The sequence below is a fragment of the Marmota monax genome, unplaced genomic scaffold, assembly GCF_021218885.2.
Source record: "Marmota monax isolate L192 unplaced genomic scaffold, Marmota_monax_Labrador192_F-V1.1 WCK01_AAM20220418_F8-fsc00331, whole genome shotgun sequence".
Classification (NCBI taxonomy): Eukaryota; Metazoa; Chordata; class Mammalia; order Rodentia; family Sciuridae; genus Marmota; species Marmota monax.
In genome coordinates, this window is record NW_026694212.1 from 734417 (window position 1) to 759492 (window position 25076).

Below are 25076 nucleotides of genomic sequence, written 5' to 3' on the forward strand. Positions count from 1 at the left end.
GAGGAGTGGTATAGTGGGATTATGTGATAGTTCCATGCCTAACCTTTTATAAACTTATTTCCATAGTGGTTGCACTAATTTATAATCCCACCAACCGTGTAAAAGTATTCCTTTTTCTCCACATCCTCTCCAGCATTTATTATTTCTGTTCTTGATGACTGCCATTCTGACTGGTGTGAGATGAACTCTCAATGTAATTTTGATTTGTATTTCCCTAATTACTAACAAGGTTGAACATTTTTTTCATCTATTTCTTGGTCATTTGTATTTCTTTTTTTGAGGAGTGTCTATCTCATTCGTGTGCCCATTTGTTAATTAGATTACTTAAATTTTCTTGTGTAAAGTTTTTTGAGCTCTTTATACATTCTAGATATGAATTCTTTGTCAGAAGAGTAGTTTACAGAGATTTTTCTCCTTCTGTGGGTCCTCACAACACATTCTTAATTGTTTCCTTTGATATGCAGAAGCTTTTAAATCTGATGCCATTCTATTTTTAACTATTGTCATGTTTCCTGAGCTTTAAGCATCCTATTGAAAAAGTGATTGCCCGTGCCTACATATTAGAGTGTTGACACTACTTTTTCTTCTTGGAGTTGCATAGTTTCTGGTATACTTATCAGATCTTTGATCATTTTTTGAGCTGAGTTTTGTGTGAGATAAAGGGTGAGAGATAAAGAGTCTAGTTTCATTCTTCTACATATGGATAACCAATTTTCCCAACACCATTTGTTTAAAATGCTGTTTTTTTTCCTCCAATATATGTTTTTGGCACCTTTGTCAAGAATCAGATGATTGTAGATGTGTGGATTTGTCTGTGTCTTCTGTACTGTTGGTCTTTGTGTCTGTTTTTATGCCATTGCTGTGCAGTTTTTGTTATTATAGCTCTGTAGTATAATTTGAAGTCAGGTATTGTAATGTCTCCAGTATTGCTTTTTCCCCCCTCTTTGGTTTAGAATTGCTTTGGCTATTATAGGTATTTAATTATTCCAAATGAATTTTAGACTGTTTTTTTCTAGTTGTGCTGAGGGCCGTTGCTAAGTAAGAATGATGCATGGCATGACCCAGGTCATTTGCAGTGTCATTGCATGTAAGGCATAGTTGTATGAAGAATGTCATTGGTAATTTTGATGGGGATTTCATTGAATCTGTATATTGCTTTTGAGAGTATGGCCTTTTTATTAATATTAATTCTACCTATCCATGAACATGGGAGGTTATTTTTCATTTTTTAAAATAAAACTTCTAATTGCTTTTGAGACATGTCTATTATAGCTATTTGAATTTTCTGTTAATAATTCCAATATTTTCCTCTGTTGATATTGGTATCAATTAATGGTCTATTCTCACTAAGGATGACATTTTCTTTGTTCTTCATGTGAGTAATTTTCAACTGAAGCTGAGACATGCTGGCTATTTTATTGAGACTTTGGATATCATTTAAAGCTTTTAAACTTCTATTTTTGTTGTCACTCATCTTGTTTAGGTTTAGTGCTCAGGTCTTTTGTTACCTGAATTGTTGCCAGTTGTGGTTCCACAAAAAAATTTTATTTTTGGAGGTTTTGCTGTGCCATTTTGATCTACCTGATTTATTTAATGATATGGGGGCCTTCTGATGATCTTTTTTACTTTTTGTTTGAGCTGCTTTATTAGCTCAGCTGCCCTGGTGTCCCTAGGTGAGGGAAGAGTTTATGATCCAAATGGACAAAGAGCACTTCACCTGGCCTCTTGTCAGCTTGGCTTCTGTGCAATCCTTATCCTTTTTCAGGAGTTTCTGGGTTCACCTGGTATTGTCAGTGATCTGGTGAAGAAGTGAGCCTACTTTCTGTTCATGGGTTAGGTATAAGATGCTTTACTGCTGTGTTGTCACTTTAGTTCCTGAGTCTCTAATGTGTCTAGCTTCCTCTTTCCACCATTCAAAGTTCTTCCATGGTTGCCAGTTGTTGTGTTTCCAGGGGTTTAAATTATCTTTAGTAGGAAGAGACATATTTATGTTATTTTATCCAGACCTACTCTTTGAGCCTTCATACCATAAATCCTTATTTAAGCTGTTGACTCACCAAACATAAGGCTTCATGCACTTGTCTGAATCCTGGGAAATGGCAAAGAACAGCACACAGATGATTGAGTTCTATTTGTTGCAAGATATAGGCATGATCAAGTCATCAGATTATGATCACTCATGTGAAGGATGCTCCTTTTTGTTTCTCAAGTCCTAAGTCTGAAAGACAGGTCTAGCTAAACTTCCTTAGAATCTGCTTAAACCTAATAAACTCTTATTCATCTGAGCAAATGTCACCTCCAGTGGGGACTCACTTGACATTTAATCATTCTCTCTTTTGTGATAGTTTGACCATGCTCTTCAATAGCTGTACTTTTCCCAATGAAATGTATTTATTTTTTTCTTTCAATGAAATATATTACTTATTTTATTCTGTATTGTCAGTGAGTTATTGAAAGTCCACCTCTTGGTTAAATCCTACATGTGTTTTTTGATGTCTGACCATAGGCCATTACAAATGCCTTGTCTGACAAGCCTCATGAGAATCAGCTGTTCTCCCCATACTCAGACTTGGTGCACAGAAAATGCATGCATTCCCTGGAGATGTAATCAAGGATTCAGACCTTCCCATTGTCTCATACTCTTGCACATATTTTCATCCCTAGTCTGGCTGCCTTTGTTCTTAGGTCGTTTTATTTGAGGGCTTGGACAGAAGTTTTTTTTAGGTGCCTTTGTGGAGGACTTCTTATGAGGGCAGGGACTGCGTACTTGAAGACACTTTTCCCTCTCCAATTAGTATCCTGTGATTTCTCTATCCTTTGTTGCTTCCTACAGTGTTTAATTATGCCACTTTTTTATAGCAATAAAGTTATCTATTTATTTTACTAGTACTTTGAAACATTTGACATTAGCTTTGTTAATCTACACAGTCTTTCTATTTCCATAAGTCTTTTTCAGTGATTTCCATATTTCTGTTTTCTAGCCTTCCCCCATGTCCCGTTCACAAAATCAGAATTCATAAAACTGCTTGTCCCTTTGTTTGGGGCTCCTTTAGCAGTAACACAATTGTTGCCTGCATTGGTGCACTTGATCCTGGACCAGCCTGCCATTTCATGGAAGAAAAGGGAATGGGGAGTTGGCAAGTTCTTAGTTTTAGCTTTTTTGCTTATACTATGACAGTAAATGATTAAAGGCATCACTGCACTGTTATTTTTATTTTGACTCATTTTTGCTTTAATGAGCTACTGGAAGACATGACAGCTTAGCTTTCTCCACTTCAGTTGACCTTCTGAAAATTTCCTCATTAGAAGGATCTATCTCTATCTTATTCACATATTCATATTTAATGCTTAGAAATACCTAATCATGTAATAAATTCATATTCATATGTGGTATTAATAAATGCCACATAGGTGTTTGCAGGTGTGTTGTAAGTGTATGTATATGCAAGACAAAAATAGGGGGGTGAGTTATGACTATGGAATTGATGGACCTGGATTAGAACAGTTATGGCCTTGGGATATTGTCTTCATTTTAATCTTTTCCTTCTTTTCTCCCTAGCACTGGGCTCAGGTTCTCTCATTTCTATAATGAGATTTGTTAATGGAGGCATTCAGCTACTATCCTCAGGTTGGTTATCCCAGCCCACAGTGAAGTGGAAAGGCCTGCTGGGACATGATTTATCTTCAGATTCCAAGGTAACTGCAGACAGACATAGCCCATTTGATGTCAACTCCTCATTTGTAGTCCAAGAGAATGTTGGAAGCATATCATGCTCCATTCAGGACCCTGACCCTGACCTGAGCCAAGAGTTGGAATCCAGAGTATGGATAAGAGGTGAGTAGGGAGGAGAAAGAGGAGTAGGGGTGCATGCTTGGATAACCCAGAGGGAGACTAGGAGCCTTTCTGTTTCTAATTCTTGTTTAATATTGATCCGTTTTAATGATTCATTTTGAAAGTCAAGGTTAATGTGATATAAACAATAAAATAATTACTGGGCACAGTGGCACACACCTGTAATCCCAACTTCCTAGGAGGCTGAGCAAAGAGAATTTCAATTCTGAGGCCACCCTGGGCAACTTAGTGAGACTGTCTCAAAATAAGAAAAGGACCAGGGCCATAGCTTAGTGGTTTAGTGCCTTCTTAGCATGTATCTCTTGGATCAATCCCCAGAATTGAACAATAATTTCAACATAACAACAACAACAGGTAGAAACAGACTTGTTTACAATTCCAGAGAAGTTGGATTAAGTATTTTCTTTGCTACATGATCAGTATATGGGGCACCCCTCCAAATTCAACTCTTAAAAAAACTTAAGAATTTGCATTAACTCTAGGAAAAAGGGGAAAAGTTTACTTTTAATAAGTTTATTAATTTTAAAGAAAATATATTGTCATTGCCTTATGAAACTGAATAAAATTTAAAATGTAGAAATTTTCATGAAGATTTTAAAAGAATAGGTTAATTCATGTAGATCCAAATATGTCAGTAATTACTATGTAAAACATCCTAATTTGTCAGTTAAAAGAGAAAGATTGTAGATTGATTTTTTTTAAAAAAATTTGTTTTAAAAATTTTAAATCAATGTAGGAGAAAAATCTAATAATGTGCAATATTTTGTTTTAGATGCTGACGAACCTTCATTTTATTTATTTATTTGTATGCGGTGCTAAGAATTGAACCCAGTGCCTCACACATGTCAGGCAAGTGCTCTACTGAAGAGAACTGGGGGGAAGAATAGACAAATAGTAACCAAAGGCATACCATCATAGATACATTAGTATCTATGATACTATACAAAAGAAAAAGAGGAGAGCTTTAAGATGATGGAATAGAGGAGGTTGCTTTCTGGCTGCTCTGCTCTCTTTTGTTTTGAGACCAAAAAAACAGACAGGCAGCTTCTCAGCAAAGTGGTTGAGAAAGGTGAAAGGGCTTTCCTGGGAGTTAATACTGGACATTGAAGGCAGATTAAGGACTCAGGAGGTTGGATATAATAGAATAAGAAGAACTCTGCATTGCTACTGCTGTTGCTGTTGCCAGTCAAATCAGCCCTCCATGAATGAGCAAAGTGGAGGGATGAGGAATTTAAAGGAACCCATAGTTTTAGGAGGCCTGTTCAATGTTTGGGTATGGAGAGATCAGCCATCAAAGACACAGCTGGACTAACCAGAAAGGTGTGTTGCACAATATCCTTGTGTGGGAAAGAAGCCACACCTGTCCTGGCAGCCCAGAGAGGACAGAGACATTTTGCAGCTGCACCATGGGAGCCAGCAGCTGGGGGAGCCCAATCCTGGCAAACCCAAGTTGGGCCCCAAATTAGGCCTGGCAAAACCATACCACATGACCTAGAGAATGCCTAAGTGACCTGGAGAAAATCAAGCTTGGAGAAGGGTTTACACAGGGGAATACATGAATTTACAAGGGCAGGATTGAGTTTGGAGCCTGAATCCAAGAGACTAGGAAATGTGAGATCTGCAGATGATGGAAAGGACAAAGGATTGGCTCCTTCACTGCATGAGTGGAACCTAGGGGAGATTCCTGGGGTGCAGTCTCCCAGTGTGGAGAGCAACTGCTGGGCCCTGAATGTGTGCTGATTGAAAAGTTTCAGACCAATCACCATTCCAAGAACCTGGAACCTACCTAGGCCCAAACCACACCTCCAGGAACTCTGCCTATGGGATCTCCTCTCACACTCTACTGACCCCATCCTGAAGGTGGAGCAGACATCACACTCCAACCCACTCCACCTAACACTGTGGAGAAGGGAAGCCAAGAATTTTAAAAAGCACCATTAGAAACAATTCTTTGACTTTTCATTGAGATCTTTTTTCCCCTTTCTCTGTTTCATTGTGATCTGAATGATTCATGGACATGATACATATACATATGTGTCTTTTTCCCCCTCCTTTCTAGCGTTTTTTGAAGGAAGTTACTTTTCATGGCTTAGTATCTTGAGGGCTAGGATGTTTGATTAGTATATTTCTGTTTTATTTTGTATTCTTTTATTTTTATTTTTTTAAGAGAGAGAGAGAGAGAGAGAATTTTTTTAATTTTTTTTTTTTTTTTTTTTTTTTTTTTAGTTTTTTCAGCGGACACAACATCTTTGTTTGTATGTGGTACTGAGGATCTAACCCGGGCCGCATGCATGCCAGGCGAGCGTGCTACCGCTTGAGCCACATCTCCAGCCCCAATATTCTTTTATTTTTTATTTTAAAATTTTATTTTTTAAATTTTTACTTCTTAATATTTTAATTTTTATTTTGTATATATTTGTCTTCTCACTTATCTATTTCCCTTGATTCTTTTTTCCTTCTGCTAATAGCCAAACTCTTTGTTCTCTCTTTTACTCTTCCTTTTTTTTTATATTTAAAATTTCTAAAATATTTTCTGTCCTCCCTCATAATCTTCACATCCTATATCTCATCTCTTCTCTCCTGGTTCACCATTTAAAATTACAAACCCTTTTACAAACTTAATGTTTTTACTATGGGCAATAATTGATCACATCATTTCTGTTTATAGTGACAATTAACATTGTAAATGTCATAGTAGAAACTAGTTGGTTTAATGCTGTACATCATTTGCATTGGTTGTTATCATTTGTCTCCCCCTGAACTGTGAGGTACTGGAAACTTTCAGGGACACAGTAAGTTCATAGGGTAGAAAAATCTATAAATCTAGGTATGTGTAGGTTATCCATTGGGGGGCATAAATACTGATGACAGTTATTTCTTGTTGTATGGTTCCCTTAAGCAGTATTAAATGAACTTCTTGGTCTTCTGATTAACTTGGCTTTACGTCCACTTTATCTGCTATGAGGATAAAAACCCCTGCTTGTTTATGAAATCTATGTGAATGATATATTTTTTTCCCAGCCTTTTACCTTTAGTCTGTGGATGTCTTTGCCTATGAGGTGAGGCTGTTGGAGACAGCATATTGTTGGGTATTGTTTTTTAATACAACCTGCCAGTCTATGTCTTTTGATTGATGAGTTTAGTTCATATATATTCAGTGTTATTATTGAGAAATGATTTGTATTCCATCATTTAAATTTATTTCTGGTTTTTAATTTGAATTAGTTTCTCCTTTGATCATCTATTCTTTTAGCATAATTTCTTCCTTTATAGTTTTTCACTTTTATTTTTTATTTCTTCTTCATAAAATATTTTATTGAGTGTGTTTTGTCATGCATGCTTTCTAGTTGTGAATAACTTTTGTTTATCATGGAAGGTTTTTATTTCATTGTCAATTCTGATGCTTAACTTTGTTGAGTATAGTATTCTTGGTTGGCATCCATTTTCTTTCAGATCTTAGTATATATTATTCTAAGACCTCCTAGCTTTGAGAGTCTGGGTTGAGAAATCAGCTGAGATCTGGATTAATTTCCCTCTAAATGTGACCTCTTGTTTTTCTCTGGCAGCATTTAAAATTTTATCTTTACTTTGTATTTTAGGCATTTTTATAATAATGTGCCTTGGTTGATGTGGGTCTCTTGTAATTTTGTATATTGGGGATCTGTATACCTCCTCTATTTGATTTTCCTTTTTATTTATTAAGGCTTGGGAATTTTTCTGATATTATTTTATTCAAAACATTATGCATTCCTCTGGTTTGTATCTCCAAGCCTTCATTTGTCTTGATCAATCTTAAATTTGGTCTTTCCATGTTATCCCAAATTTCTTGAAAGTTCTGTTCATGATCTCTTAACATCTTTTCTCCATGGCCAACTTTATTTTCAAGATGATATATTTTGTCTTCATTGATTGCTATGTCTTTCAAGTAGTCTAGTCTGTTGGTAATGCTTTCCACTGAATTTTTATTTTGGTTTATTGATTCCTTCATTTCAAGTATTTCTACTTGATTTTTTCCCCAGAATCTCTATCTCTTTTTTGAAGTAATCTTTCATATCCTGTACCTTCTCTCTTATTTTACTCTTTACTCATACTTTACCTTGCAGATCAGTTTATGTATTCTAAACTCCTTCTCTGACATGTCTTCCATTGTGGTATTGATGGAATTCTGTTATTGAAGTATTTTGATTTGTTTGGGGCAGTTTTTTTTTCACTTGCTTTTTCATGTTGTTTGTGTGTCTACTCATCTAACAGTATGATCTGAGGCAGAAGACTTTCTACCCTATGAGCTTATAGTGATCTTGAAAGTTTCCAGTACTTCACAATTAGAAGGAAACAATAACAATAACCAATGCAAACAGTATACAGTATTAAACTAAATATTTACTTCCTACTATGACATCTACAATTTTAACTGGAACAATAATCAGGAATTGTATGGTAAGCAATTACCAACAGTAAAAACAATAAGTTTGCAAAATTGTTTGCAATTTCAAAAGGTAAACAAGGAGAATGCAGAAGAGATTTAGGATGTGACGACAGTGAGGGAGTAAGAGAAAAAATAGAAATAAAAAAATAAAGGAAGAGTGAAGAGAGAACAATAGAATTTGCTAGCAAAAGAAAAGAGAGAAAGAGAATCAAGAGGAAAAAGACAAGTGAAAAACAAAACAAAACAGAGCAAAAATATAGTAATCCAAAATCCTTAGTCCTCAAAAGACAAAGCCATGAAAAATAACTATGTTCAAAATATGCTGGAAATGAGAAAAGAGAGACAAATATGTATATGCATAAATGTCCATGAATCATTTTCAGCACATAGACAAAGAGAGAGCAAAAGGAAAAGAAAAAAGAGATTCTTGATGAAAAATTAAGGACTTGTTTTCATTGCAGTGGTCAAAAATTATCAAGAAGAATATGTTTGTTGTCTGTTCCCAAATGTCTTTATTTCTCTTTCTTCTTGTGGTATGTATCATTCAAAAGTAGTGGTCACAGGCAGTGATGAAATTCTTCCTCTTTCTATGTTGCTCATCAAGTTGCCAGTTGGAGTTCATGAGGTCTTAGCTTCTCTTCTTGGCAGTATGAGGCAGAGTGGGTTGGAGAGTGTCCTCAGGTCTACTATCTGGGTGAGGTCTCTGTAGAGTTCTGTGAAAGAAGCTCCTATAGGCAGAGCTCCTACAGGTATGGCTTAGGTCTAGTCAGGCCCAACATTCTTTGTTGGATGGCCATTGGCCTAAAGATTAAATCAGCACAACTCTAAGGCCCAGCAGCTGGCTATCCACACAGGGAGACTGCATGACAGGAGTCTCCCCTAGGTTACATTAATATGGTGGAGGAGCCAATCCTTTGCCCCCTCTGTTGCTCATGAACCTTGCTCTTCCTGGCCTCCTGGACTGCTCCTAAGCATAGTCACACCTGCCCCCCTGTTAAAATTTCTGTCCCACCTCAGCTGTTCCGTGAGCTGCCAGACTTAAAGGGGGAAGGGAACTAGTCTCTCTAGGGTCTCTATCACCCATATTCTCCCATGTGAAACATCTTCCATGCCTGACTTTCTCCTCCTCTCCTAAGCACACTAGGGGTCATGAAGCAGTCATCTTGCGGTCTGTTTTTCAGACCCAGCTTAGATTTCCCAGGTCTCATCTCCTGGACTTGCTCCCACACACAGCTGGCCACACTAACATGATGTCAAATTATCCCTATTTGGCTCTCCATGGACAATGGAAGAACACAAGATGTCTTTTCCATATGAGGACATGGTGGAGCACACCTTCTGGATCAACCCAGCAGTGTCCTTTTTATTTATTTTTTGTTATTCATTTTTATTTTTAAAGGCAATGTTGTTGCCACCATTATTTTATTTATTGTCTTATTTGTTAATTCTTGGTATTCATGATAGAAGAGTGTATTTTGACATATTATATGGAGTATAATTTATTCTAATTAGGATTTCATTCTTGAAGTTGTACACGATGTGGAGTTTCACTGGTTGCATATTGATACATCAACATAGAAAAGTGTATCTAATTCATTCTACTGACTTTTCTATTTCCATCCCCCTCCACTTCATATATTCCTTTTTGTCTAATTCATTGGACTTCTATTCTATACCCACTCATTGCGTTTTAGTATCCACATATCAGAGAATATTTGGCCTTTGGTTTTGGGGGGGGATTGACTTATTTCACTTAGCATGATATTCCCCAGTTCTGTCTATTTACCAGCAAATGCAATGATTTTATTCTTATTTATGGCTGCATAATATTCCATTGTGTGTCTATACCACATTTTCTTTATCCACTCACATATTGAAGGGTGTCTAGATTAGTTCCATAGCTTAGCTATTGTGAATTGAGCTTATATAAATATTAATGTAGCTGTATCACTGTAGAATGCTGATTTGAAGTTCTTTGGGTATACACCAAGGAGTGAAATAATTGGGTCAAATGGTGGTTCCATTATAAGTTTTCTGAGGAATCTCGATACTGCTTTCCAGAGTGATTGTACCAGTTTTCAGTCCCTCCAGCAATGTATAAGTGAACATTTCCCTCACATCCTCAATAGCATTTATTGTTACTTGTGTTCTTGATAATTGCCACTCTGACCGGAGTGAGATAGAATCAGTGTAGTTTTAATTTGCATTTCTCAAATTGCTAGAGATGTTCATTTTTTCATATATTTTTTGACCATTAGTATTTTTTCTTCCATGAAGTGTTTTTTCAGTTTCTTTGCCAATTTATTTATTGGGTTATTTGGGTTTTTTTCGTTTTAAGTTTTTGGAGTTCTTTGTATATCCTGGAGATTAATGCTCTATCTGAGTTGCAGATGGCAAAGATTTTCTCCCATCTGTAGGCCATTTTACATTCTTGATGGTTTTCTTTGCTGTGAACAAACTTTTTAGTTTGATTCTGTCCCATTTATTTATTCTTGATTTTACTTCTTGTACTTTAGGACTCTTGTTAAGGAAGTCAGTTGCTAGCCAACATGATGTAGATTTGGGCCTACATTTTCTTCTATTCAGTGCAGGGTCTCTAGTCTAATGCCTAAGTCCTTGATGCACTTTGAGTTAAGTTTTGTGTTTAATTTCATTTTTGATACAAATGGATTTCCAGTTTCCCCAGCATTATTTGTTGTAGAGGCTATTTTTTCTCCAATGTATGTTTATAGTGCCTTTATCTAGTATGAGATAACTGTATTTATGTGGGCTTGTCTCTGTGTCTTCTGTTCTGTTCTGTTGGGCTTCATGTTTGTTATGGTGCTAATACCATGCTATTTTTGTTACTATAACTCTGTAGTGTAATTTAAGGTTTGGTATTGTGATGTTTTTTACTTCACTTTTCTAAATAAGAATTGCTTTGTCTATTCTAAGCCTCTTATTTTTCCAAATAAATTTCATGACTGCCTTTTTTTATTTCTAAAAATGCCATTGGAATTTTAGTAGGAATTGCATCAATCTGTATAGTGCTTTTGGTAGTATGGTCACTTTGACAATATTAGTTCTGCCTTACCAAGAACATGAGACATCTTTCCATCTTCTAAGGTCCTCTTCAATTTCTTTCTTTAGTGTTCTGTAGTTTTAACTGTAAAGTTCATTCATCTCTTTTGTTAGATTGATTCCTAAATATTTTATTTTTTGAGGCTATTGTGAATGGGATAGTTTTACTTATTTCTCTTTCAGTGGATTCATCACTGATGTATAGGAACACATTTGACTTATGGGAATTAATTTGCTACTTTGCTGAATTCATTTATGGGTTCTAGAAGTTTTCTGATGCAGTCTTTGGGTCTCCTAAATGTAAAATCATGTCATTGGCAAATAAGGTTAGTTTGAGCTCTTCTTTTTCTATTCATATCCTTTTAATTTCTTTCTTTTGTCTAATTGCTCTGGGTAGGATTTCAAGGACTATGTTGAATAGGAGTGGTGAAAGAGGACATTCCTGTCTTGTTCTACTTTTTAGAAGGAATGCTTTTGATTTTTTTCCATTTAGAATGATGTTGGCCTTTGTTTTAAGATGTATAGCTTTTAAAATGTTGAGGTATGTTCCTACTAGGCCTACCATGTTTTGAGCATGAATGAATGCTGAATTTTGTCAAATGCTTTTTCTGCTTCTATTGAGAGAATCATGTGATTCTTGTCTTTGGTGATGAATTACATTTATTGATTTCCATATGTTGAACCAAGCTTACATCCCTGGGATGAACACCATTTGATCATGGTGCATTATCTTTTTAATATATTTTGTATATATTTTATTAAGATTTTTTTGCATCTATGTTCATCACAGATATTGGTCTGAAATTTTCTTTTTTAAAAATTTTATTATTTTATTTTATTTTTAAAAATTTTTTAGTTGTAGATGGACACAATATCTTTATTTTACTTGTTTATTTTTTTATGTGGTGCTGAAGATTGAACCCAGTGCCTCACACATGTGAGGCCAGTGCTCCATCACTGAGCTACAATGCCAGCCCTATTTTTATTTTTTATTTGTTCTTTTCAGATATATATGACAGTAGAGTGTATTTTGACATATTATACATATATGGAGTATAACTTATTCTAAGTAGGATCCTATTCTTGTGTTTGTACATGAACCCTGCCTTCTTGCCTGGATCTGAGTTCTCACTTCCCACCACCATGTTTTATGGGCATCGGCTCTGTCTCTGCCTGGCTCCTTCAGAGGCTGTGTGGAGAGCTGGGCTAAACTAGCATTTGCTGAGGTGGCTCTGCTCCATCCCTCACCCCTTGTTTCAGTGTGTGTGTGGGGGGGGGGCGGGGTTCCAGCAACTTTTGGATAGTAGCTATCCATCTACAAGTTTTTTTTTTTTTCTTAAGAGATCTCACTGCAGGGGTATTCCTTCTTCATTCAGTTTCTTGCTGTCTAGAGGTGGGAAGATGCTCTGTTGATTTAAAGGGAAACTGGACTGCTCCACAAAATGGCTGCAGAATGTGGTAGTTCTTTCTTTCTACTATTTGGTTTTGAACTACTTTATCCCCTTCAATGACGCTGCTGTTTCTGTTATATATTAATTTTGTCTGCTTTTCTTTTCAGCTCTTGCTAAGGGAGTGAGCTTATGTGATTTTTCCTTTCCTCCTTTCTCTCTCTGTTGCCACTCTCCCTTCTCCCATCCTTGTCTGGGTTCAGGGATTGAGAACTCTGCCTTTATTTTCTATTTCATTAACTGAACGTCAAATCTTTACAGGTCTCAGATGGTGTGATATTGGATCTTAAAGCATTTACTCTGCCTTCCACATCTCGGGTCAGTTGTTTCTTCACTGCCTCCTTCCTGTGTTGGAGAGAGATTATAGATCACTGTCTAGCTTCACTCTGCTAACTTCTCCAGAATTCTGAATATATGGTTTCACTCCCTTACGTCCTGCAAGGTTTCCACTGAGTAATCCAGTAATAGTCTTATGGTAGTTCTCTTGTACATAACAAGTAAGCTTTAACCTGCTGCTTCCCTTAGTATGGTCTTTTTCAAAGTAGCGTAGAGGCTTGTGGTTGTCTGCAAGCACAGGACCTGTGGTTGTAGACTTTCTATGGGTGGTTTGTGGTATAGAAGCATCCCCCTGCCTGATACAGCTCACCAAAACACTGTCCCTACTACCAGGTAAAGAGAAAGCCAGTTCACCTGGATTCTAGCTTCCAGTGCCCAGGTTTATGAACCATGGGTGCCACTTCCCCCACAGCCCCTCACTTCCACTGCAGCCAAGAGTCCAGATGCTGTTTCTCTCTGCTACCTAGAATTAAGACTGGATAGCAAGTCTAATTGGATCTGAGCCCTTACTTCCTGCCACCATGAATAGTGGTCATTTGTTCCTCTCTCTGAAGGCTCCTGCATAGGCTATTGTGGAATGCTGGGTTAAACTAGCCTTCCAAGTGCAGGTATACTTCACTCCACTTCCCTTTTCATCATGAGGAGGAGAGGGCTTCAGTAAGTTTGGCTAGTAGCTAGACCTCTACAGGTTTCTTCTAGACATATTACTGAAACATTGTATTTCAGTAATATTCCCTCTGGTTGAATTTGTTGATATCTGGAAGTGGGGAGGTATTTATTTAATTTCCTCTTGAGTATCTGACCAGCTGTAAGCTTCACAAAATAACTGTCATGCTTTCTGTCCATGACTTCGGTTAAACTGCTTGATGTCCTTCAACGATCCATTGATCCATTGCTCCAGCTGCATTTTAATTTGTTTTGCTTTTTTTTCTCTGTATATTGTTAAGGGAGTGAGTTTATATTTATCTCTCCCTCTTTTTCTCTCTATTGCTTTTCTCCTTCCTCCTTCTGGTCCAAATTTGGAATTAAGAAACTCTGTCTTTATTTTCTGCTCCAGTAACTGAATGCCAAGTTTCTCCAGGTCTCAGACTGTCTAATATTGGATCTTAGGTCATGAACTGTGTCACCTGCTTCACTGGTCAGCTGTTCCTTCACTGCCTTCTTTCTGTGCTATGTAGAGATTAGGGATGACCAATCTCACTTGAATTTGCCAACTTTAGGTGTCTCCCTTTCTCCTGTTCATTTTGAGACAAGGTCTCACTAAATTGCTGAGGTTCTTACTAAATTGCTGAAGCTGGCCTCATACTTGCAATTTTCCTGCCTCAGCCTCCCATAGTGTTCCATCATATGTAATTGTGTATAATATAATAGATTACAAGCATGAGTCACCACACCTAGCTTATTGACTCTTCTTTTGAAAGATTTCTGTTTGGTTCTTTTAAAATATGCTATTTCTTTGCTGAATTTCTCATTTATATCCTGCATTGCATTCCTTATTTTATTTAACTGCTTATATATATCCTCTTGGGTCTCATTGAGCTGTTTTAGAAACCATTCTTTTTGTTCTTTATTATGTATTTCATTCATACCAATTTCTTTATAATCTGCTGCTGGAGAGTTATTTTGTTCTTTTAGAAGCACCTTTGTTTTTCATATTTCTTGTGTGCTCTTTCAATGATATCAGGACACTTTTCCTCTGACGTCAAGGTTATGACTAGCCACCTGTGAACTCATGTGAGTGCCAGTACTGATGGCATATTTCCAGGAGGTTTTTCTACCCTTTCCCCTGTACTGGGATCATACTTATTACTGGGAGGGTGGGAAGTAAACCATGGTTCCCAATTCTGCCCTATCCATAGGCACATACTGAGGAGGTCTTAAGCAACTCTGGGTGTCAACCCATCCCCAATATGCATGCTCCAGCTGAAGGAGTTGTGATAGAGAAGCCTCTTCTCCAGCCATTGACCCACTCCTAAGTTACTCAGCCAAAGAAGGTCCAGGGGAACTATGTCTGGTGTCAGCTTCTTTCCTGTTCCTGGGGATGCCTTGACACTAGCAGGGAGAAACACCATGGTTCTTGCTGCCATCCCACCTACACAGTTTGCACCACCACCATGCCCATCTACCTTGCCCGGCCACATGCTGCTGTCAGGCCTGAGTGCAAGTGCCACAGTGGGTGCTGCAGTTTCTGCCACTATGTCTTCCCATGTAACATAGGGCTCGCACCACTGACTGGTCGGAGGACAAGTGCCTCAGTCCCCTTACCATCACTGTGGCTGCCAATGCAAGAGGTCCTTGCTAATGGCAGAGATAGCACCTAATGGAGGTCCCCATTCTCAGAAGTAGTTGCATAGCTCCCCAAAACCATCACTGTCTACACCATACCTGCCTGAAGTGCTCCCACTTTCATGTAACATACAGAAACAATAGGTCTTTGTGACTCTGATACAGTTTGCACTGCATCTGAAGTCATTATTTACAACCAAAGAAACTATAGGGAGACAACACTATGGGGCCCAGCTGGAATCCAAGTCAGTATTACATATACAACTAACAACACCCCAAGACACATCTTCTGGAGAAAGCCACTTCATAAAATTGTTAGAGATACCTGGTCCATTAAATTGCATAAATCTCAATGCAGAAGAACAACTGTTTGGCATTCTACACACAAGTGGGAGCTTGAAATATTTTCCTTTTTATACCTGGCTTATTTCACTCAGTATAATGTTTTCCACTCCCTTTGATGTGCTTGCAAATACCAATATTTCATTTTTAATGGTTGAATAGTGTTCCATCATGTGTATTTGTGTATAATATAATATATATATACCACATTTTCTTTGTCCGCATATATGTATATATCACATTTTCTTTATCCATTTATCATTTACATTAACTTAATTTCTTGGCTATTGTGAATAGTGCTACAACATAAGTGGTGGAACACATGGTTAAGAATTGCCAAACATGCCGGGCATGGTGGAACACACCTGTAATCCCAGTGTCTCCAGAGGCTGAGGCAGGAGGATCATGAGTTCAAAGCCAGCCTTGGGAAAAAGTGAGGTACTAAGTAACTGAGTGAGATCCTGCCTCTAAATAAAATACAACATAGGGCTGGGGAAGGGGCTCATGGTTGAGTTCATGCCCCAGTACTAAAAAAAAAATTGCCAGACACAGTGAGGAATGATCAAATTAAGAAACTTGGGCTAGTTTATACCAAGATGTATCCCAGGGCTGTTGATGATTAAGGCAATCTCAATAATTGCCATGGATAGAGAAGTGGGTCAATGGCATATAACATAGAACTTCAAAATGAATCCAAGCCTAAGCAGGAGCTTGATGTATATATAATTGAAATTATGTGAAATAATTATGTAAAGAAATATGTTTTCAATAAATGATGCTGTTATAGTTTTATTCATTTAGAAGAAAATTAAACCTCAATTATAGTGTATATAATAAGACTTCAGATAGATCAAGACTTATATAGAAATGCAATATTTTGGAACTATGGAAGTAATTATAGGAAAATGTTCTTTTAATCTTAGGGTATGATACTATTCCTTAAAGTGAATCAAACTGCGTTCATTGTTCGGAAGTTATTAAAGAGTCTATGCAACTGTTTTTCAGAGACATTTTTCCAACCTTCACCTTGGCGCCTGGTTTTCATTTTATTGGGATTACTCTATTTTAAGTGTTGGGATTATTGCAATGAGGATATCTTTTCCCAAAAGTAAGTGAAGGATAAAATCATGGGCCTTTAGCTTTTATTTATGGTTCCAGGGATGCTCCTGTGTGCCACCAAGTCTGCTCTTCCATCTACAGGCTTCAGAAACCCATCACTTGGGCCACCGGGACCACATTCCTCATTTTCCCCCAGGCTGGCTGACAATGGCTCCCTGGGAAAATGCCAGCCACTAACAGACCCTTCCTTTAGTAGGCACAAAAATAAAAGGATGAATGATTTTCATTATTCTAAAGCTTATACAAATTTTTAAGAATATCAGAAAGACTCTAATAAAAATTTCAATGTCAAAAATACTTCTTTATCCATATATATGGATAAAGAGATTGATGAAATAAAAGAATATTCAGCCTCAATAAAATTTAAGCCATAAGAATCAATTCTTCCTCTTTAGGGGTGATACTGCTCTCTGCCATAATCCCACTTCCCTCTTCCAGCTGTCTTCTTGATATATTCCAGGTAGAGAAATTCAGGGAAGGGATGGTGGGTAGTGGCACAATGGGAAAGTTCTAGGAGAATCTTATACTTCAGCTCACAGATCTTCCCAATTAAGCAAGGAGCCAAAGTTCTGTTTATACATTACACACTTTTGAATTTTGTTTTGGGGAAAATATTGGCAGAATTGGGTAAGTGTCTTGTCATGCTCTGAGCCTTCTGTATACTGTTCTCCTAAGTCCCTCTATGTTCCATAGTTTGAGCTGTCTGCGTTGTCTTTGCTCTGGTCTGGAAAGGAAGCATGTGAAAGACAAGGCTGTGCAGCAACTTCCCTCTCCATCCATTAACAAATTTGTCTGTTAGGTATATGGGGATATATATCTAAGAGTCTATGCAACTGTTTTTCGGAGACATTCATCATACATACAGCTGTACATCAGAGTCGGAAAATGCCCAATTTTTTAAAATGTTGGTACATTTTTTACAGAGAGAAACTGTAGATTTCATGAGCTGTCTAGGATATGCAAACTCAGAATGGCAAAGAAACCCCAATTTCCTCTGGCCTGCTGCTTTTGAGTCTTTATACAGGCTTTCATTGACCATGGAATACACTGATTTTTATGTTACAAAAACTTCAGGAAAATAGCTAAGAATGTCACCAGATACTGAGACTTCCATCCACACTATCCCTTCATTCCTGTTTTATAATTTCATCCTCTCCTCTTTTTTGTTTCCAGAACAAAGAAGGAAGTAATCACAGGTAGATGAGAGAAGCTGTTACTGTCCTCCCTCATTTCCCTAATCATCTTTTCCTTCCAAGTCCCTAGCTTATAAATTCACATAACCCGAGGCTCATCAGAACCCACAGAGCCAAATTTGTGAAGGGGAACTTGAAATTGTGTACTAATATAAAAGGAGTACCTTTAGTAGTAAAGCCCTTAGCCTTCATTGGATCTCAGGTGATCCCATGATGCCCATAAATGTTGATCACCCTTGGTTGCTCCTCCTTCTCTTGTTTCATGCTCTCCATGTAATCACTGACTTATATATTCTGATTTCAGCATTGAGAAAATACCAGAAACATACAGGTAACAATGCCATAGGGGGCTGGTCACAGTTCAGTCTCAAGTGGGTATAGCAGGTGTCAGATATCCAGCCCACCCAATCTGCTGATGATTAATCTGTGATGCTGCAATGCATGTTAAAGTGCAGCTTTCCCCAGGTGAGCTTCAAACAGAGGTGGAGGAGGGGAGAGGGCAGGAATTGGGACATAATTTGAAGTTTTCAGGCAAAGAAAAGAATTGAGAATTGATGTAATTGATGAATAGACAAGATTCCAGGCAGCAGGAGAAAGAATTGAGTTAGGGCCAGGAAATGGTGAGGGGAGAACTGAATAGTGGATTTATTTGAGATTTCACAAAGATAAATAAGACGCTTATAGGGAAGGGCAAAAATAGAATTAGGAGGTAATATTGGGGGCTGCACTGGAGAGGAAGAAATTGCTGGATGGGCAATGGCCAATAGGGATTCTGGTTCTGGGTCCTCACCTGAACCTACTCTGAACCAATCTACAGTGAGAGGAGTCTTCTTCCCACTAACTTATATTTCTTTGCTCAGCCATATCACAGTGGAGGTGACTCTGGACCCAGATACAGCTCAACCACAGCTCTATATGTCTGATCAGAAAAACATAACATATAAGAAAGCTTTCCAAAATGTGCCCTACACAGAGAAGAGATCTAAGAGAAAGTTTCTAAGGGTTTCCATTCAGGGAAACATTATTTGTAAGTAGATGTGGAATACAGTGACAATTGCTTCTTGGGAGTGTGTCAGGATAACGCACCTAGGTGGCAAAAATACTTCTTATAACTCCCAGAAGGGGATACTGGGTCCTTAAAAAGGAGGAAGATAATACATTTTTCATATTAAATCCCCATAAAAGAATGATCTTCCCCTGTACACCCCTTACAAGAGTTGGTATCTTCCTAGACTATGAGGGTGGGGAAAGATAGCTGACTAGTGACATATATGGAGCTACTTAGACTGCAGACAATAAATTTGGATACACAACAGGGTGCAGCTTCCCATAGACATACTTCTCAGCTCAGGTTTATGAAGAAATAATGCAGGGGCTGATGCAGCCAGGGTGACAGTCAAAGGCAGAGTTACAGATAATTTAGGGCACTAGTGACTGACCTGGGGTCTGGGTGGTGGGGAAAGAAATAAAAGTTACACAGAAACTAATATATGGAAGGAAGCTGAATAGTGGGGTTACAAAAAGTCTCGCTAAGTTAAATAATGGGCATGTATGGAGAGACAGTGGTAGAAATGGGGTGAAATTCAGGAGTCACCAACTCACTGCTAGGGCTTGCCAAGCATTGAAAATGCACAGAGGCTTCACTGTGAAGGAGGAAAGGGCAGGAGGTGTGTGTTCACACACACAAACAGTTAAGTTTTGCTGTGCTTAGCAAAACAAGGAGTTCTGTGAGAAAGTATAAACTCTTTGAACTGTGTCCTTGTTGCTTTCTTAAGAAGATAAGAGAAAAGAATGTTCTGCCAAGTGTAAAATTTATATATGTGTGTGTGTGTGTTTGCCTGGGAATAAGTTAATTGATAAGAAATATGGAGCACTGTGACCATAAACAAAGTTTTCCTGAGAATGTTTACCGATGCTTGTAAGGATTAAGCTGCTGAAAGGATGTTTTTTCTTTTCCCTGGTTTTATTATTTTTTTTAAAGAGAGAGAGAGAGAGAGAGAGAGAGAGAGAATTTTAGTATTTATTTTTTAGTTTTCAGCGGACACAACATCTTTGTTTTTGTGTGTGGTGCTGAGGATTGAACCCGGGCCACACGCATGCCAGGCGAGCACACTACCGCTTGAGCCACATCCCCAGCCCTTCCCTTGTTTTAATTAACAATGCTGTATAAAAGAAGGAGAGAAAAAAGTAAAGACGGTGCTCATTTCTACTGGATGTGTGTGTGTGTGTGTGTGTGTGTGCGTGTGTCTTTCTTTAAGCATCTCTGCTGTAACAGGAATTACAGATTGTCAGCGGGTTCAGACAAGGAGGGGCAATGTCCAATAGGGAGTCTGGCTCTGACACCTCCCCTGAACCCACCCTGACCTAATCTGCAGTGAAAGCAAGTGAGTTCTGGGACTAGCTCAGGTCACCTCCCCACTAACAGGTGTTCTTTCTATCTCTCCCCTGTATCACAGTGGAGGTGACTCTGGACCCAGACACAGCTCACCCACAGCTCTACATTTCTGATCTGAAAGCTGTAACATATAAGAAAATGTCCCAGGAGGTGCCTTTCACAGAGAAGAGATTTAGGAGGAAATGTGTGGTAGCTTCTCAGTGTTTTCAGACAGGGAAGTGCTACTGGGAAGTTGATGTAGGACACAATGAAAATTGGTTCATGGGGATATGTCAGGATAATGAATCCAGGAAGGCAAAGGACTTAAATTTGTCTGCCCCAAATGGAATCTGGATCCTTGGACAGTGTAAATATGAGCATTTTACATTAAATACCCACAGAATCAGTATCTTTTGTATGCCCTTTACAATAGTGGGTATCTTCCTAGACTATGAGGGTGGGACCATCTCTTTTTTCAATGTAAATAATCAGTCCTTCATTTATACCATGGCAACTCAGTTTAAAGGTTTATTGAGGCCATTTATCATGTGTAAGCCATAAGAATGAAAATGTGACTCCCATAATCATCTCAGAGGTCAGAAGAGAAGCCTTTTTTCAAAGGATCCCCACATCCCCAAACACAGACCAAGAACCTCCCCACAGATGACCACACTCTTCTTCCCCATGAATAATCCTCAGAATGACACCTCACACTCTCCTTTAGGCTATTAAGATTCCTCTTTGGATTCCAAAACCTCCCAGAAGATAGCAATGATGGCTTCTTGATGACGAGAGATTGATCTGTCTACATGGGAATCATGGGTCATAGCTACTTTGAGGTGGGGAGGGAATAAGGCTAACATTGAATTTAGTTTGTCATAACTCCATCAAATAAAGTTTGATGAGTCACATCCTCTCTAGCTCCTTATCAGATTGTCAGGAACAGTGACCCACCTCTGTTGTCATAAGGAAGATTAAAGAGACAGTAAATGTGAATCACACTTTCATCTTTTTGATGGTACAGTATTTGCTGATGATCTTTTTTATACCAGCATACCTCATAGGTATTGTGGTTTGCTTCTAGATTACTGCAACAAAACAAATAATTTAATAAATCAAGTCACATGAAGTCTTTTTTGCAGTAAATATAAAGGTTATGCTTATACTAAACTGTAGTCTATTTACTGTGCAATAGCATTATATCTAATGTAATACTTGAAAACATCTGGGCAATACTTGAGTAAAAAAGTATTTGATTGCTAAGAAATTGCTAAAAATCACTTGAACCTTTAAGAAATCATAATTTTTTTTTTTTTTTTTGCTGGTGAAGCATCATGCCTTGATGTTGATGGCTGCTGACTTATCAGGGTGGTGGCAGTAGATGGCTGTAGCATCTGTAGCAATTTCTTAAAATAAGTCCACAGTGAAGTTTACCACATCAATTGATTCTTTGCTGAAGATTTCTCTATAGTATGCAACCTGTTTGATAGCATTTTACCCACAGTAGAAATTCAAAACTGAAGTCAACTCTCTCAAAACCTACCAGCTCAGTTAATGTGTTATCTTTCAAGTCCTTTCACGACTTTTTTTTTTTTTTTTTTGATGCAGAGGATTGAAGGCAGGGATATTTAACCACTGAGCCACATCCACAGCCTGTTTTATATTTTTTTATTTAGAGAAAGGGTCTCACTAAGTTGCTTAGGACCTTGCCACTTTACTAAGGCTGGCTGTGAACTCCCAGTCCTCCTGCCTCACCCTCTGAGACGCTGGGATTACAAGTGACTGCCATCATGCCTGGCTCTTTCAAAGCTTCTTCACCAGAAGCCAATTCCATCTCAAGAAGCCACTTTCTTCACGTATCATTAAGAAGCAACTCCTAACCTAATGAAATTTTTGTAGTAAGATTGCAGCAATTCAGCCATATCTTCACACTCCTTTCTAATTAAAGTCCTTCCATTGCATCAGCTACTTTCTCTACTGAAGTCTTGAACTCCTCAAAGTCATTAATGAGGGTGGGAGTCAACTTCTTCCAAACTCGTGTTAATGTTTATATTTTGACCTTTTCTCAGGAATCATAAATGTTCTTAATGGCATGTAGGCTGGTGAATCCTTTCCAGAAAGATTTAAATGTACTTTGCCCAGATGCATCAGATGAATCACTATATATGGCAGCTATGTTTCATGATCCTTAAACAATACATGTACATTGAATTTATTTCTTGATCCAAGGGTTGTAGAATGAATATTGTGTTCACAAGCATAAAAACAAGATCTGCTTCCTCTTTCGCTTCGATCCGGGCGGAGAAGCTGAATGTGTAATCAGCAGTGGATTGTAAGTACCCGAGGCAAAGAAAGCTCAGTGCGCCCCGCCTTTTTTTTTTTTTTTCTCTTTTTTTTTTGAATATTTTTTATACAGGGAGAGTTTGTGGATTGGGATTGCTGGCGGGGCTGTGGTTTCTGTGCCGAAAATCCACTCCGCGGGAGCCGCCATTTGCTTTCTGCTTGCTGTCTTGATGGCTCTGTATACACTGTCCGGCAGCCGGACCTAGAGGTTGGAGCTGGGCTGCGTGCCGAGCCCTGTCCTCCGAAGGCTGGACTGCAGCCTCGAGCGTCTCTGTGGCCTGTTCGCTGCTGCACCTTCGGGCAGAGCCTGCTCTGGGGTCGTTCTGCACCCCCCTGCCAGGGGACCCGTGCTCCGGAGGAGGGGGACGGAGAGCCGCGGCGGCAGCCGCTTGGGCCCCTGGGGCCTGGCACCGGGCTGAAGAGCTGCGGAGGCCAGGGCGGCTCTGCTACGGTCGCAGACAAGCGCGGACGCTCGTCAGTGCGGCCCAGAGTTTCATTTCTAGAAATCTGGTCTGGAAACAGAAGCAGCAGTTTGTATAATCCCAAGAACTTGCTTATACCAGGAAGCTGTAAGGGCAACATGAATATTACTGAGGAGATGTAACATGGTGGCAGGCACAGAGAGATCAAGTCTCTGACATCTTCAACTGCGCGGGCATAGGGAGCCGTAAACTGTCTAAATGCTGTTTGCTCAGGATCACTAGGCAATGCTGAGCTGACGTGGATCTGGGGTGTACAGGCTGGGCCCCTCAGAACACACACACAGAGCCCGAATCGGAGGCAATTAAGCTCCGGTTCGCCTGCTTCGTGTGACTCAGCACTAACGATCCCGCTGAAATAATTGGCCGGCCCTTAGGAACTTACAGAGGTAAAAGCCAACCGAGCCTTCATAGGCAGTGGCCACAGGACTGAAACGGGGATTGGGAGAGACAGTCAGGACCCACCCGTTGCATTGGTCATCCGGCAAAGGGAACGAACGGTCACCATTTGCATGGGATATCACCATGGCAGAGAAATGGCGTCACGGGCGGAGGAGATAACTGCATTGAAACCAGCGCGACAGGTGTGTAATCCCCTAGCCATCTCTCTCCACACAGCGGGGAAACCTTAAGGGCCACTCCCAGCTCTCCTGTGAACGCAATAACCAGACCGAGGGAATCAGGAGTGGCGCGGGACTCGCGGCGCGGAACTCCCGGCTACCGCTCCCACCAGTGCTGACAACTGAGGTCTCTTGCACCAGCTACCGGGGGCGTGGCTACAGGAGGGCAAGCAAATTCGCTGGGGGATCTCAGCCCCAAGCTCTACAAACTTAGGGTCTGAGGGAGGCAAACAGGGAGAGTGAGCCCAGGTGTTCATGAAAACAGGGCTCCCAGGAGCAGCAGACCTGGCGTGTAGCCAGTATTGTGGTGAGCGCCACAGGTGAGCACGGCCTGGCTTGAGGAAACACAAGACAAGGCCCTAGAGACTCAGGATTGGAGACCCGCCCAGTCTAGGAGAAAGAGCTGCTGCACAGTGAATGGTTCCCACCTATTGAGAGGAGAAGCTTGGCCCAGTGGGCACAGCTCCACCTACTGGAAGAGAAGTTAATAGAACGCTAGGACTGCATTTATTATTATTATTATTATCATTTTTTTCTTTTCTTTTCTTTTTTTTTTTTTTTTTTTCTTCTTTTTCTTTCATTTTCAATTTTTATTTGTTGTTGTTCTTTAATTTTTTTTTCAATGTTTCTATTTTTTTAATTTTTTTATTTTATTATTATTATTTTAATTTTAATTTTCATTTTTTATTATCACTATTATTTTTGTTAAAATTTTTTGTTCGTCTTTTCTTTCTTTCTTTATTATCTAATCTTTGTTATTCTTGTTTCTTTTGTCTTTTCATTTCTTTTCAATCTTCTTATTCCCCCTTCCTTGAATTCTACCTGCCTACTCTCATTCTCTTTAGTGACTTCTTCCCTTCCCTTCTAATATCTTTCCTCTCAAGCATCAAATAAATCTATAAGAGTAAACAGTAACTCGGCAGTCAAACAGAACAAGAAGTAACATGAGCAGCATAAAAAAGCAAGGAAGAAAAGGAGTACAAACAATGAAGGACAACCTAAATATTCAGGAGGACCTAGAGTCAGCAGAAAAATGGTCATATAAAGAACTCAAGGAATACCTTAGACAGATGGAATGGAACCTTAAAGAAGATACGAGACAGCAAATCCAAACAGTGAAAGAACACTTTGAAAATGAATTACATAGACAGATAAAAGAAGAAGTTAAGCATCTTTATCAGGAGATTGAGATTATAA

At 38.8% G+C, this 25076-nt stretch overlaps 1 protein-coding gene across 1 annotated transcript in view; it reads left to right on the forward strand.

Annotated features, from left to right (window-relative positions):
* Btnl3 (butyrophilin like 3) overlaps positions 1-20998 on the forward strand; it is a 36998-nt gene extending 16000 nt beyond the window's left edge. The window contains 4 exon segments of the mRNA XM_046466407.1: positions 3560-3835; positions 16757-16859; positions 18044-18066; positions 20520-20998. Coding sequence (XP_046322363.1) covers positions 3560-3835; positions 16757-16859; positions 18044-18066; positions 20520-20998 — 881 coding nt within the window.
* The last annotated feature ends 4078 nt before the right edge of the window (positions 20999-25076 follow it).